Source organism: Girardinichthys multiradiatus, chromosome X (genome assembly GCF_021462225.1).
Source record: "Girardinichthys multiradiatus isolate DD_20200921_A chromosome X, DD_fGirMul_XY1, whole genome shotgun sequence".
Lineage (NCBI taxonomy): Eukaryota > Metazoa > Chordata > Actinopteri > Cyprinodontiformes > Goodeidae > Girardinichthys > Girardinichthys multiradiatus.
In genome coordinates, this window is record NC_061817.1 from 19,417,074 (window position 1) to 19,433,394 (window position 16,321).

Sequence of the window (16,321 nt, forward strand, 5' to 3'; positions counted from 1 at the left end):
TCCTGAAGTGAAGAGGATCAGAGCTGCCTGGATGAGAGGTGTAAAACTGACGAGGGACCGATGGGCTGGTCCCACCAAGCACAGCCAGTTGTGATCGGAGAACATTTCAGCAAACTGCTTTAAAACAGAATGTTGAAAGCAGTTGCTACAGCCAGAGCATCTGATGGTCTGGCTGTAGCAACTGATGTGAAATGATTGACAAAGAAAAGGTTATCACTTGCTGTTGCTAAACAGATCAAGGCTCAGCAGGTAATACTAACCCTCTCTAAAGATTTTACCATAAAGTTTAAAAAAATGATGCCAGGTAGTGTCTTGAAATCTTGAAACATCCTTGTGACAGCTGCTACTGCTCCATACTGCTCAACTTTGCCTCCAGTTGTTTCACTCAGTGTCGTATACAGGTCCTTCTCAAAATATTAGCATATTGTGATAAAGTTTATTATTTTCCATAATGTCATGATGAAAATTTAACATTCATATATTTTAGATTCATTGCACACTAACTGAAATATTTCAGGTCTTTTTTTGTCTTAATACAGATGATTTTGGCATACAGCTCATGAAAACCCAAAATTCCTATCTCACAAAATTAGCATATCATTAAAAGGGTCTCTAAACGAGCTATGAGCCTAATCATCTGAATCAACGAGTTAACTCTAAACACCTGCAAAAGATTCCTGAGGCCTTTAAAACTCCCAGCCTGGTTCATCACTCAAAACCCCAATCATGGGTAAGACTGCAGACCTGACTGCTGTCCAGAAGGCCACTATTGACACCCTCAAGCAAGAGGGTAAGACACAGAAAGAAATTTCTGAACGAATAGGCTGTTCCCAGAGTGCTGTATCAAGGCACCTCAGTGGGAAGTCTGTGGGAAGAAAAAAGTGTGGCAGAAAACGCTGCACAACGAAAAGAGGTGACCGGACCCTGAGGAAGATTGTGGAGAAGGGCCGATTCCAGACCTTGGGGGACCTGCGGAAGCAGTGGACTGAGTCTGGAGTAGAAACATCCAGAGCCACCGTGCACAGGCGTGTGCAGGAAATGGGCTACAGGTGCCGCATTCCCCAGGTCAAGCCACTTTTGAATCAGAAACAGCGGCAGAAGCGCCTGACCTGGGCTACAGAGAAGCAGCACTGGACTGTTGCTCAGTGGTCCAAAGTACTTTTTTTGGATGAAAGCAAATTCTTCATGTCATTCGGAAATCAAGGTGCCAGAGTCTGGAGGAAGACTGGGGAGAAGGAAATGCCAAAATGCCAGAAGTCCAGTGTCAAGTACCCACAGTCAGTGATGGTCTGGGGTGCCGTGTCAGCTGCTGGTGTTGGTCCACTGTGTTTTATCAAGGGCAGGGTCAATGCAGCTAGCTATCAGGAGATTTTGGAGCACTTCATGCTTCCATCTGCTGAAAAGCTTTATGGAGATGAAGATTTCACTTTTCAGCACAACCTGGCACCTGCTCACAGTGCCAAAACCACTGGTAAATGGTTTACTGACCATGGTATCACTGTGCTCAATTGGCCTGCCAACTCTCCTGACCTGAACCCCATAGAGAATCTGTGGGATATTGTGAAGAGAACGTTGAGAGACTCAAGACCCAACACTCTGGATGAGCTAAAGGCCGCTATCGAAGCATCCTGGGCCTCCATAAGACCTCAGCAGTGCCACAGGCTGATTGCCTCCATGCCACGCCGCATTGAAGCAGTCATTTCTGCAAAAGGATTCCCGACCAAGTATTGAGTGCATAACTGTACATGATTATTTGAAGGTTGACGTTTTTTGTATTAAAAACACTTTTCTTTTATTGGTCGGATGAAATATGCTAATTTTGTGAGATAGGAATTTTGGGTTTTCATGAGCTGTATGCCAAAATCATCCGTATTAAGACAATAAAAGACCTGAAATATTTCAGTTAGTGTGCAATGAATCTAAAATATATTAATGTTAAATTTTCATCATGACATTATGGAAAATAATGAACTTCATCACAATATGCTAATATTTTGAGAAGGACCAGTATACTGTAACGCTCTGGTTGCACTGCTGTGTGGCGCTGTCGGCTCTGGTAGCAGATTTAACATACAAGAAGCTGCGCCCAAAACTTGTGCTTCACCATCTGAATGCAACCGACTTTCTTCTTCTGACACTGTTTCGTCCCTCTCTGATAGTGGCCGAAATAAAAAACATCAGATTCTTCGGCAATGTACGTGTTGCTGGCCGCTGCAGCCACTGTCGGTTTACGTGCCAGGGTTCCCCTTTCACGTCATAAAAGAGTAGGGCTGAAACAATTAATCAGATTAATAGTGATTAATTGATTTAAATGATCTTCAACCAATTTAGTAATCCAGTAATAGTTAACTGGAGGATACAGACTAAAACATGACATTTGCTCAAAGAACTACCCACTCAGGGCAGTAATTCGGCCAAAAACGTACAAAAAAATATATACATTTTGCATTTAAGATGAAAAACTCTTTTCAATGAATATGCTCTATCCATAACTCAAATGGCATAGATTTATCTTCACCTGATTCAAATTCTGTAAAAATTATTGTGCCGTCTGATTATTACTTGATTAAGCAGAAAAATCATCGACAGATTACTTGCAGCCCTATAAAAAGAGTGCAACAAAAATGCTAAGGAGTAGTCTGGCCGCTAGGCTGAAATCCCTTTGACTCACATCTGGGCGTGGTTTTAATGTCAGCTATAGCATATGTACCAAGTCAAAGCTATTGCTGAACTGACTTCCGTTTTTCATGAAACAAAACTGATCAGAAAAAAAAAAGAAAAAAAAGAGACAAGCACTACTTTCACAAACCCCAACCAGATGCAGACCTAACAGAAGCTGACTAATGCAGGTAAGCTCTTCTAATTTCTGATTTCAGAAAGAACGTAATTTATTCTCAACTACAATGGGAACCTAGAAATACAAACATTCGAGGGAAGAAAACAAAAAACTGTTATATGGGACCAGTCTAACTTGAAATAAAAATGTACACTGATGTTGAAGAGCAAGCTTGCAAATTATTCCAATCTGATGTGCACTGCAACATTCAATCAATCAATTACGGCCGTTTTGGGCTCCTTTTTTACCCATATTTAGTGTTTTGATGTCAACTCCTTTTATACATTTTTACAGTTCTTACAATATCTCTTGTGAACAAAGTTGTAGTATATATTTAACCCAAATAAAGATTGATTAAATCTCTCTACCATCGTCAGTATAGTGACGCAGGAACATTTTAGCAGTGTGGCTTTTATTATCTGCTAATCAGGAAGAGGAAGTAAAACCTGTTTTAACGTTTATGCAGTCAGTCAAAAGACAGTGCACCCTCTGTTAGTTCTAGGACTTTAACGTATACATCTTCAAAGAAGTACATTGATCTTTGTACTTTGATTTCAAATACACATGCATAAAGCTTGAGGTTTTTTGTGAACTGCAGGCAGCAGGTCTTGATCTAAATAAAGACAAATGTTATGCATGAGATATTCAGGTAACTGAGTTGAAAGAATGTACAGTACGGATAAACACTGAAAACCCTAAAATGTCTTCACAGGGATTGAAGATGTCAAGAAAAATCTGTTTCTGTGTAGCTGTGTGCATTATTCTGAGCTCGGTGCACGCTGCACGGAAAACTCTGAACTCCATCACCGATCTGATCAACTGCTCTCTTTCTGAGAACACGAACATATTAGAGCTGCTTTACTGGTTTGCCCATCAAGTTGACATTGATGGTTACGTCTGGCTTACCTTTGACCCCAACTCTGACTATGGCTCACATCATTATGGAAATTATGAAAAAATTCTAGATCCACTGCCTAGGGGCCAACAATACTACACAATTGGTAATCTTTATGAAGATGATTCAAAATCACTTCCATCTTATGTAAGAAAACCCCAGAGGAGGAATATTGACCTTAACAGAGCTCGGATCATAATTAGAGTCAACGTGGGACCTCAACGTAGACAAATAATAGACCAAGTGTACATCACTCAGCACTCTGATGAAGGAACAGTTTATGATCCAAACCATACATACATAATCACGACCAGCCTTTTACAGGGCATCAGGCGGAGAGAGATTTATGAACTCCAACAACTTGTCAGTAGTTCCCAGAGAGGAAACGCATCTACACGTCTACACGGATCGTCCGTTTCGTTCACCCAACAGTCTCAACATAACCCAAGAACCAACAACAATGATTATGACTTCTGGAAGAACGTCTGCATCACCATTCTTATCTGTATTTGTATTTTTGTTCTGCCTTTCTTAGGCAATATGAATAATAGGAAATAAGAAGATATTTCCAGACACTATGCCAACCTGTAAATGTGTTGCTTTGTCATTGTGGAAAAAAAGCTGGAAAACCTTAAATTGTAAAATTTTCTGAAAATGTAGCTTTTTTAGAACTGGCTACAAAATTATTTGTGATAAAGGAATCAATAAATCTTTTATATAAACATTCTACAAATGTAATTACTAGCTTTTCTATATAAAATAATGCGTACCTCTTTGAAATCAGTTGTAATATTTTTCTAAAATGTGTGTCACACTCAAAATGTCCACTCTGTTGTCATATTTTTCACTGAAACAATTGTAGAGACTTGACTCTGAAGCATTTGATGGGTGATTTGTAAAACTGTACTGGAAATAAATTTGAACCTAATCAAGAGCAAGGTGCACTATAGTGTGAATTATTAAACATGAATGCGTGCACATTTGAGACACAGCAATAGTACAGTCACATCAACTGTGTCAGAAAATAAATACTGATGAGGTTGTGAATAAAATTCTTCAGTTTATTAACCACACAACTCAACACCAACAGATAATAGAATTTTAGAGGATTGGGGGCATCAAAATATTAAATCCAATCACAAAGCGGTTTCAAGATACAGCCCAATGAAATTTGAAAATATGAAACATTTATACACAAGATACCCAAAAGTATGGTGCCTTCAGTGTATGCATTAGTATATCCAACAGCACAAAAAGCTGCATGGTGCGAGTCAAAAATAGAACATTAATTGCTTGTGTAATCGAGAATACAAGTGTACTTCCAGTCTTACAGGATTTTAAGGAATTATGCTATTGTACAATTTTGAAAAGTGAGTATTATAATTCAGCACTTGCTTAAGTTACAACTTTCAGATAACAGTTTTTACAGTTTGTTTTTTTTCCTGACACAAATCCAGCAGTTCACAACAGTTACCCCAAGGAAGAAAGTGTTCATTTTTTCCAGGTACGTGAAGTAGGACAAATTACCTTAATAATATAAACTAAAATATGATTAAACACTTTTATTTACAGCTACTTTTATTGACAGCTACTGTGCAATCCACACATTATGGACTATTTAGATCTCTCAGTTTCAAAGCAGATGCACATTTTAAGCATTTAAACTAGTTCAAAACACACAAAAAACAGGATCTTGCTGTTTGAGCAATTTCCTTTTTTAAAACCAAAATTTATAACACATCTAACTCTGCTCCCTATTAAGCCACACTTTGCCATGTAAGCATAGCTAATGTAGACTAAAGATAAACTAGCTTTTTACCAAATGTAACATTTGGTTTATTAAATGGTCTGTACTTGTATAGTGATTTATCTAGTCTGAGGAGCCCAAACTGCTTTACACTACAATCAGTCATCCACCCATTCATGCACACATTTGCACACTGCCAGTGGTAAGCTACATTGTATCCACAGCTGCCCCAGGGCAGACCGACAGAAGTGGGGCTGCCATACAGTTGGTGCCATTGGGCCCTCTGACCACCATCAGCAGGCAAGGCAGAAATGGTGGAATCCAGATTGTGTGGGTTTTTTAAATAGTCGGAACAGCAATGGAATAATAGAAGCTCACAGTCTCTCATCTCATCTTTGTTTTAAAATATTGTCCATCACCTACTTAAATTTGGTTGAGTGTTGCATGAAGTACCACTCACAGCCCATTTGTAAATGTAATTTAAGAAACATCATAAAAACTGAGTTGATATTTAAATGCCACAAGGCGGTGTTATTAAATCTTGCTTAAAATGTTTATTAATCCCTTTTCCAGGTGATAAACCTGTTCAGACCTATAAAGTACATTCACTAACAATGCCTGGTTATAGCTGCATTTATAACTAGGGGTGCACCAATTGCAGATTTCTGGCCGATCACCAATCTTTAAAAAGCCTGAACTGACGATTCAGATTTTGGCCGATGCCAATTTATTTTATAACTAACACTGTCAGGTGGTATAAGGTCACAATACACCTTCAATGTTCCAATCTTATTCAATTGAAAAACACTGAACAATACCCATAAAATAATACTGTACAAACTTGGTGGTGCTCTCAAAAATAAATAAAGTTTAGACAATTGCAGTTCCTTTAGTCTTTCATTTTTCACATTTTAAAAACAAACAAAACTTCCACAACAGGTTAGACAAGTAGATAAGATCTGTTGATAAGATCAGTTTCACATGTAAAGCTGACCGATCGACCGGTGCACCCCTATTTATAAATGAAGGTGATGATATTAAGACATTTTTTTCCGAGGATAATGAGACAAAGGGATTTTTAGGAGTTAAAATGTTTCCCTGCACTGTGATTCTCTACCAAAACAGAACACAACAAAGGGAGGATCGAATATTTACCATCAAAGCATTTACAGTGATGTAATGACATATCACCTAGGTAGTCCTCAAGCTGGTTTTTCATAGAATATAAGAACCGCCTCCAGCATAAAGACCTGGTTCACTACTGGAAGCACTGTAGGGTTTTCCACCACGGAAAACCCTACATGCTTTGAATGAAACAGTAACTTAAGCAGAGTAACAAACAACTACTTTTTGAAACACACCGATCACAAACAACGTATACAGGTAAGATCTTTAATTACTGACTGAAATGCACTGATTTAACCTGATGGGAAAAGATCAAATTTAAAGCTAAATAGTTATTTTTGCTAGATTTGACAAGAATACAGTTCATGTCTCATTCACTAAATCTCCTGTTTTGTATAAATATTGTTATGCACTTGTTAATCGGTCTTAAGTTTGACAGAAAATTTAGTTTTTAACAGTTGTTTAAGTACAGATATAAAACGGTAATATTGCAAGGTTTGCCTTAAAACTGACCACTTACCTGTGTCAGCAGAGAACACAATCAAATATGGCCATAGGCAGACAAATTTCTGGAGCACTGTATAGTTATAAACTATCATTTGCAGCCATTAATGTTAGAATATTAGTGGGTGACAATGACTAAAATAAGGACTGGAGAATTGAATATGAAGTTACTTACTATAGAAACTTAAAATTCCTGACATATTTTGACTGGAAAGAGCAAGCCAACAGTGGTTACACTGCCAAAAAACTATCCCATAGCTTTTATTGTGCCCATTTAGATAATTAAACAACAAGTTAACCCAGTTTTTGTGTTTATTTATAACAGATGCCTATATCCTGCAAGGTGTCAATTAATTATGGTTTAAATAATGAAGAACTGATTTAAAACAGAAATACTATAAGCCAGTGGTTCTTATACTCTGGTACATTTATCAGCTATGTACAATATAGATACTAAGCAAGTTAGCTGTAAAACGGATAATAAAAATGTATCCCTTTTACCTAAACCGTAAACTACCTTGAACATGGAAATTTCCCTAATACGTTCTGGTTAATTAATCTTGTAAAACAACTGACAAAGAATGTATTCAAATGTGGGATATTATATAACGAAAAATATTAAACTCAGAAAAAACAGCGTACAGCTCTGTCTGGGGACGAATTAATTAAATTTAAAATATCCAAAAATGTACTATACACAATACTTCACTTTATTTGTTCTCTTTCCGTATTAGTTGCCTTTAGATCACTACAAGTTGAAATGTTAGGTGGTTGATCAAATCTGTTGTGTTGCCCGTGGGGCAGTAGCAAATCTTGTACATTGATTTTTTTATTAGCATCTATGTTTTAAATACAAATCAACTTACCCCACCTTTTTGCTTTGCCCAACAGTGTTGCTGACAGCCCGAGTGCTCATCATTTCACACCTTCGCCTTTGTTTTGCCGTTTCGATCGTTTCATGCCCAACGTATTTCAGGTACGTAATGGGGCCACTGCATATTGACCTATTGGGAACATTTGGCCACACCCCTTTATTCAGCTGCATGTTTTAGAGTCTGTATGCTCCGGTTTACGATTAGTTGATGATTATTTCAATAGTAGATTAATCACAATTGATCTGATTAATTGTTTCAACGCTATTCTGAAGTCTGAACTTGAATGTGGAAATGAGTTCAAACCAAACTTAACCACATTCTAGTTACAAATCAGTAGCATTTGCTAGTTGTATTCACTTACTAGGACAAGATTACTATGGTTACCAATAGCAGCCTGATACTATTAGCAATGCATGTCAATAGCATTGCATGTCTTTTTCCTGCACACATTTGAAGTATCATTATATTTAAAAAGTGGCAGCCATATTTAATTTTCAGATTGGGTTGCTTTCCTTTAACTTTAAACATATTTGCACAGATGTTTGAAAATGTTTTGACAGAATTGCAATACTTGGTAAATGTATTTAGTGAGGTGGAACACAAAAAGCTTGAAAAACATTGCTATGTGTCAACATCTGAGGATTATAGTAGATTTGCACAGAAAAATGCACAGCATGGATGAAAACTGATATTCTGAAACATCTTTACAGGAACGGAGATGTCGATTAAAGCGACAAGTTTCTGCCTGACTGTGTTGCTTACTCTGAGCTCAGTGTATGCAGCACAAAAACATCTGCACTCTATTGATGACCTCAGAGATTGCCACCTGTTTGAGCACACAAACATCTTAGCGTTGCTTCACTGGTTTGCCAATAAGGTTTACATAGGGTTGAACACCATCGAGCTGACCTTTGATCCAGACTCCGATTATGGATCACATCGTTATAGAAATGATGAGAGAATATTGGAACAACTGCCTGCAGGGCACCGATACTACACAGTTGGCAACATTCATCGATGTACATCAAAACCCCTACCATCTTGTGTAGTTGACGCCCTGAGAGGAAGTACAGAATGGAACAAAGCTCGGATCGTATTTCTAGTGAAACAAGGAACCAGAGAGATTGACGAAGTCCACATCACTCAGCATTATAGTTTATATGAAAGGCATGGATCAAGTTATGATCCAAAATACACATACAGGGTCCATATCAATCTTTTACGAGAACTCAGGAGCCATCCCTTCAATGAAATCCAAAGACTTGCTTGTAGAGTTCAAATAGGAGACTCAGGAAACCAAGATAATTCACATTCACAAGAATTTACCTACTCCAACCAACGTCCAACCAGAAATTACCATGACACAGAAAACACATGCAACACATGTGTTTGGATAACCTGTGCTTTAGTCATTTCTATCATTTTTATCATTATCATTGCTTTAGGGGTTCACTTTGCCGGGAGGAAATAACTTGACAAAAAGAAATGAGAGAAGACAGAGCATACCCCCTCACACCTTCTAAATGTAACCTTAGAAATGCTTCTTTAGATCAGAAAAAACAAAGCAAGTAGGACTTTGATTGGTAAAGTGCAATAAGAAAATGGCAGATGAACATATTGTTTTAAGTAGTTGCTTTCTTTCTCTATTTGGTTTAGGAAGCTGGGTGCAATCAAATAAGCTATTTGTGGGGAATTTGATTTACATAAAGAATGGTTTATTTTCCTGTCTCCAAAATAAAAATGCAGACACTTAAATATATCTGTCTATATATGCAGGTTTTATTGCTGTGGAAAAAAATACTTTATATCTAAAGACGATGCTTTTGTTTCAACACTAAACAGTAATCAATTGCTATAATCATTTATGACACTTTTACTGTTTAAAGGGCTTGTTCCAGCCAACAAACGTATGTGGGTTGATTTATGTTTGTGAAAATGATCTGCAGCAACACGTTGCTTTATTAAAAATTATTTTCCAAAAAAACAAGTTTCTAAGTTTGATTTGCTTTCAAAACACAGTGCTAACTTGTTAAAGACGCTAAAATAAAAAAAATAAAAAAAAAACCAGGTACAATATTTTAAAAATGAAATCTTTTGAGGAACGTTAATATTGTTACTGACAATAAGAAATAAAAATGTTCTATCAAATATGTGGAAATTGATAAAAGGAATAATTTTTCATATTGCTGGTATTAAAAGAAAGACAAGTGAGCACACTTGAGGGCCTCCAAGTTTTATCTTATTCCAAACACACAACAAGTTCCAAAATACAGTAGAAAGAAATCTCAAGACACTTTTATAATATAAAAGGTAAGATTTCCAATAAAATAACTCATCAGTGTCAAGTTGTCAAGGCCTTCAAGGTGTTCAGAAAAAGGCCAAGGTGATCACGCCAAAAACCTAAAAATAATTAAATAAGTGCAGTTACATTGTTATGGTACTAGCATAGAGCCTTCAGTTTGATCTTTTCTATTCTACAATTTGCGACTTTTCACTTGGTCTGCTATGCAGTGATAACTTATCAGTGTGCTTTTGTGACATTCGTTTGCAAACACTGAAGCACTAACAGTCACAAGTTTTAGTCAGTGCATTCTGAACCAAACAGGAAGTAGTTCTAGTAAAGGCTAATCTTGCACACTACCTGTAAAATGCTTACATGCCTTCAGCTAATTAAAGTAGTTTAAAATTCTTAAACAAAAAAGGTTTAGCCACGAACTGAACACACATTAAAATAACACCTGCAACATGTATGCAGGCTCCTGAAACATATCTTTTATACTTTTTAAAAATCCTTTGCAGTCTGACTCACCAACTGGTAAATGAACCAACAAAAACTTGTTCAGATCAGGAATTTCAACAGCCTCGAGCAACAGAATATCAACTTTTTCCGTCTAGATTACGTAAATACTTTTTAATTGGTCCATCCCCCCGTAACCAACTGTAGCTCCTCCCTTGAGATTTGTTTAATAGGAAACCTTGTGTGAGCATTAACCCAACCACACAAATTAGGGACCTGGCAGCACCTGACTAATCCAGGTAAGCTATTTCATTTTCCAACCCAAAGTTGCAGATTTAGGCCGTACTGCAACAAACCTATTAATAGAAATATTCTAAACATGAAAACTTACAAGTCATTATTACTTTCTGGTAAATTTCACAATCAATAATTTCACATCTTAAACTTCATCCCACTTCTATAAAATCGTTATTAGCAATATTATTAGACTTCGTTGTGTATATAAAAGGTTTTAGGTTTTTTTTGTTCACCAAATTAAGCAGTACTGCATAATTTGGTGAACATCTATAAAGGCAATAAGTTTGTGATTTACATTGGTGACATCAGTCAGACAACAAGTTTGCATGTTATTTAAAGCACCTTGTCAGTACCTACCTAGCATGTGACTGAAAAAAACAAGATAAAAGAAACTTTACAAATTATGGAGACTTTTTAAATCATTTTTATTCTTTTAACAGTCTGTTTATTTAAACCCAAATTATTTTTTCCTGAACTAAATTGAGGTCAATCCTAAAATATGTAATACAACCTATTTCATAGGGTCATACATATTTAAGTTAATTAATGTAGAAACCTAAGACACTATTATAAAATTTTCTAAAAAAAAAAAGGTCAAATCCATACCTCTGGTGCTGTTAATTCATCAACTCAAAACCTATTTTAGACTTCCCTATTCAGTAAGAACATCAAGCTGAACCAGTTTGGTGTTTATCAGTTTGGTGCATAGGGCATAAAAAGGTGTGGCATTTTAAGATTAAACTGATAACTAATTACACTGCTCTGAGTTATTTACTGGGTGCATCCTAATAGCCATAAATAATTCATGCCATAGATAAACAATAACATCTGCAATGTCTTCACAGGAACTGAAGATGTCTGGAAAAACCGCATGTTTCTGTGTAGCCCTGCTCCTAACCCTCACCTCAGCATACGCAGCACGGAAAACTCTCAACTCCATCAGTGAGGTAAAAAATTGTGTTCCTCAGCCCACCAACATCTTAGAGCTGCTTCGCTGGTTTGCCAACATAGTTAATATTGATAATTACGGCACCATCCAACTTACTTTCAACCCAGACTCTGATTATGGTTCACATTATTACGGCAATTTCCAAAACATGTTGGATCGATCTTCTTGGGGGTACAAATACTACACAGTTGGTAACATCCATAAAGACTCTTCAAAACAGCTCCCTCCTTATGTAGTTCAAGCCAGGAGAGGAAGCATTGGATGGAACAGAGCTCGGATCATATTTAGCGCCACGGAATGCAACGGGATATGGAATATACGACAAGTCTACATCACACAGCATTATGACACTCCTAGAAATAATGGCACTAATTATGACCCAGAACACACATATGAGATCACTACCAACCTTCTACGAGAATTCAGACGACGGTCCGTTTTAGAAATCCAACAGGGTGCCACTGTTTCTCAAAGAAGCAACTATGGAAACACGTCTACTCATCTACAAGGATCCTACTACTCTTACCAGAACACCTACGTACCTCAGTCTTATTCAAGAACAACTGATCAAGATAACCTGGGCACTATTTGTCTTGTCCTGGCAGTGTGTATTATTGTTATTTTCTTGATTTTCCTAACAAATGTAAATAAATAAAATATCAGCAGTTATGTTCCCAGAAACCGATCACACCTAACAGTAGAAGTGGTGCTTTTAAACATCAATGATAAAAACAGACAAAATGTTTGAAAAAATAAAAAAAATCAAGCAATATCTTTCTGAGTAAATGTGCTTTTGATTGTCTTGTGGGTGTGATGGGCATTACAATTGTTAAGATTGAAAATGTGTATTGCTGGAACTGCGTTTTTATATTATGTTTACTCAGTGGTTGAGCTGCTTTCCCCCCTCCCAATGTAAACTGGATGCAATAAAGCGAAACAAGCCAGCTGTGTGATCTTTTTTTAAGTATGTGTGCAAACAACCTGTGCCCAACTCATATTTCAATAACAGAAGAAAAACATTGGCAATGATTTGCTTTACCAACAGTGCCTTGCAAAAATATTCTTTCCAGCTGAACCTATTCACATTTTGTCATTTTTCAACCACTGGCTTCAACATATCCTGAAGTGATTTCATGTGAACTATGTTTTCATGTATGGCAAAGTAGCGCATAACTGTAAAGTGAAAGGAGCAAGGAGAAAGGTTTAAAGATCTCCTAAGCTTTGAACATCTCTGGGAAGGCTGTTCAAACAATCATCTGAAAAAAAAGAACTATGGCAGTAGTTCAACACAACATCCCCACTTAGAAACACGGGGGTGGTAGCATCATGGTGTGGGGATTCTTTTCTTCAGGAGGGACATGGAAATTGGTCAGGGTTGAGGAAAAACAAATGGAGCTAAATACAGAGCAATCCTGGAATCCTGATTTAGACCTACCACAGAGTGGTAGGATCAATGTATATTCATGGGTTAGAATGGTCCAGTCAAAGTCCAGACCTAAATGCAGTGGAGAATCTGTGGCAAGACCTGAAATTTTAAGTTTAAGAGATGCTTTCTGTGCAGCCTGAGCTTTTTTTGCAAAGACAAATGGGCAAACATTTTTGTCTCCACATTTGTGAAACTGGTAGAAACCTCAAAAGGCCTGCTGTTGTAACTGGAGGGAAAGGAGAGTCAAAAAGGCATTGACTCAGGGAGACTGAATAGAATTTCATATCCCAGTTTTCAGATTTTTGTTTTTAATAGAAAAGCATTAGCAACAGTTATTCTTTTCATTTCACTTCAAAATTATAGATCACTTTCTGTTGCTCTATCACAGAAAATCCCAATAAGATACATTGTGGTTGTAAAATTACTAAAACTAAAGAAGTTCAGCTAGAATGAATACTTTTACAAAGCTCTGTATATTGACGATGGGTTAATTTATGCTCATAAAAACAACAAAAACCAGAAAATCTGCAGAAATGAACTCTCACAGAAACTTGACTAGCTTCTCTTTCAGTTTCATTTACTAGGAAATTTAAACAGAGTGAACACTCCCTACCTTCTGTCTCTCCCACACCAACACACACAGAAAGACACAGCTTAGAGATCTGAAAGAAGACAGCTAATGCCACCGGTAAGCTCCATTTTGTACTAATAAAAAGATTTAAATGTACGCTTAGATGTCATTTGGGCTATTTAGGTACACATTTATTCTACAATCATCTACTTACAAGTATGTTATAGGTCTCAAAGTACAATTGATCAAAAGGACAAAACATTTTTGGTTACCAATCAGGTTTACTTTCTGATTCATTTTATACGGACCAGATTTTCTCTTTAAACTTTGCCTCAAACAGCCAATAATTAAACAGATGTGAACAAAACTGTCATCAACTCCAAGCATTAGTGAGACAAGAATAGTTGAAAACTAGTCAGGATTTAGTCCCAAAGCTGATATCCATCATCTCAGAGAGAATTGGAGAAGGTATGGAAAAAGAATGACCTACACTGTAAATAGTTTCTCATGAAATTTTAATATTTGCTAATAAAAGCCTTTAAGTGTTATTCTTTAATGTACTCTAAAAACATAAAAACAAAAATAAATCTTATAAACAGCATTTGTTTCAGTACTAAAATCTTTAAACTATAGTGTACAGAAAGGATACGCACTAAAACGTTTAAAATGTCTTTACAGGGATTGAAGATGACAAGAAAAATCAGAGGTTTCTGTGTAGCTCTGCTCCTTACCCTGACCTCAGTGTACGCTGCACGAAGAAGTCTGAACTGCATCAATGATCTGGTCATCTGCCACCAGTCCGACCGCACAAACATTTTAGAGCTGCTTCACTGGTTTGCCAATGAAGTTGAGATTGATCAATACAATGTCATCCGACTGACCTTTGATCCAAACTCTCATGCTTATGGTATCCATCATTACAGAAATCAGGAGGGGCTGCTAGATCCTCTGCCTTGGGGCTACCAATACTACACTATTGGCAATATTCATCAAACTGCATCAGAAAGACTTCCATCTTATGTAGAAAATTCCCAGATGGGGAATATTGTCTGGAACAGCGCTCGAATCCTAATTATGGTAAATGAAAGAAGACTTCAAGTTGGGCAGATAATAAAGGAAGTCTACATAACTCAGCATTATGGGACATCTGAAAACCATGGTTCAAACTATGATCCAGACCATACATACAGGATCACTGTCAGCTTTTTGAACCAACTCAGGAAGGTTTCTATTGATGAAATCCAACGACGTGCTGAATGTTCCCAAAGCAGACCCTTTAGAAACACTTCAGATGCTCACTCCCAGGATGTTGACAACCGCAATCAACACACCCAAATATATATCCCTGATACCCCAACTATCCAAGATGACTGCCTAGGAGACTGTATGCGCAACTTTTGTTGTTTCATTTTTGTTCTTTTGATAATTTTTCTGTTTGTTTCATGGTCATACTTTGGTAATTGGAGGAAATAACATAGTATGAAATAATGGAAAAGAGAGTCTTTCACAATATCTTAAACACATACCCATTGTTCTTTTTGATAAAAAAGCTTTTTAAAATATAGACTTTGGGAAATGTTTTTATTAGTATTTTGTATTTTTGCATGAAGATATACAGCCTTAAATAATTCTCCACCGTTGACTTTCTACACATGTAACTGTTGCAGACATAATTTGAACTCTAGCTAAGGCAGGCTTTTAGCATCACAACATACAGTCCATCTATACACATATACACACAAAGTTGACAAAGTGAAACTAAAATCTTATTAATGGATTGAAGTGGCTGATGAGGCACAGTAGTTTTCTCTAGTTATAGGCAAGTTCATAGTAATAACGTCTTCTAAGGTTTAAAAAAAAAACTATGTTTTTGTCTAACCTTCTATGGGTAATTTTAATGAAATATAATATAATATAATATAATATTAAAGTAATTTCAATGAGATCTTCAAGAATGTATCGCACTGACTGGAGTTTTTTCCAGCTCTGTGGAGGCTAGAATAGTTCATACACTTTTCTCTTGCTTGCATTAAAGGAAAATTTGGCTGGATAGAAATATTTCTGTCTCCAAAAAGAACAAATATTATAGAGAACATCATGGTAGCTATAATAATCGATGTCATTACTTTATAAGCAGCAGGGATAATTGCTCGGTTTTAATCTTTTTTGAATAAAAGCAATTATATTATGTAACCCCTTTGTGTAATAAATATCTGCATTAATATTGTGAAATAGTGAACCGTGGTACTGCTGTAGATCATCCGACCATGAGGATCTCATCTCAGCCATTGCCCACTTCTGACTAATTGAAATAATGATAGGACCACTTGGGGGCACTCTTAGGCTGTGTGTAGAACAC

General features: G+C 36.7%; 3 protein-coding genes across 10 annotated transcripts in view; 2 read left to right on the forward strand and 1 right to left on the reverse strand.

Moving 5' to 3' along the window:
* The window catches only part of LOC124862407 (septin-9-like), a 111,928-nt gene that overhangs the window by 35,472 nt on the left and 60,135 nt on the right, over positions 1–16,321 (reverse strand). The window lies entirely within an intron of this gene.
* On the forward strand, positions 2,714–4,665 carry LOC124862412. Its single transcript, XM_047356308.1, has 2 exons — positions 2,714–2,849; positions 3,549–4,665. Exons 1-2 carry the CDS (start codon positions 2,844–2,846, stop codon positions 4,287–4,289), a joined length of 747 nt encoding a protein of 248 aa, XP_047212264.1. The 5' UTR covers positions 2,714–2,843; the 3' UTR covers positions 4,290–4,665.
* LOC124862411 lies at positions 6,768–12,909 on the forward strand. The gene is made up of 3 exons (XM_047356307.1): positions 6,768–6,861; positions 7,999–8,083; positions 11,862–12,909. Exons 2-3 carry the CDS (start codon positions 8,066–8,068, stop codon positions 12,618–12,620), a joined length of 777 nt encoding a protein of 258 aa, XP_047212263.1. The 5' UTR covers positions 6,768–6,861; positions 7,999–8,065; the 3' UTR covers positions 12,621–12,909.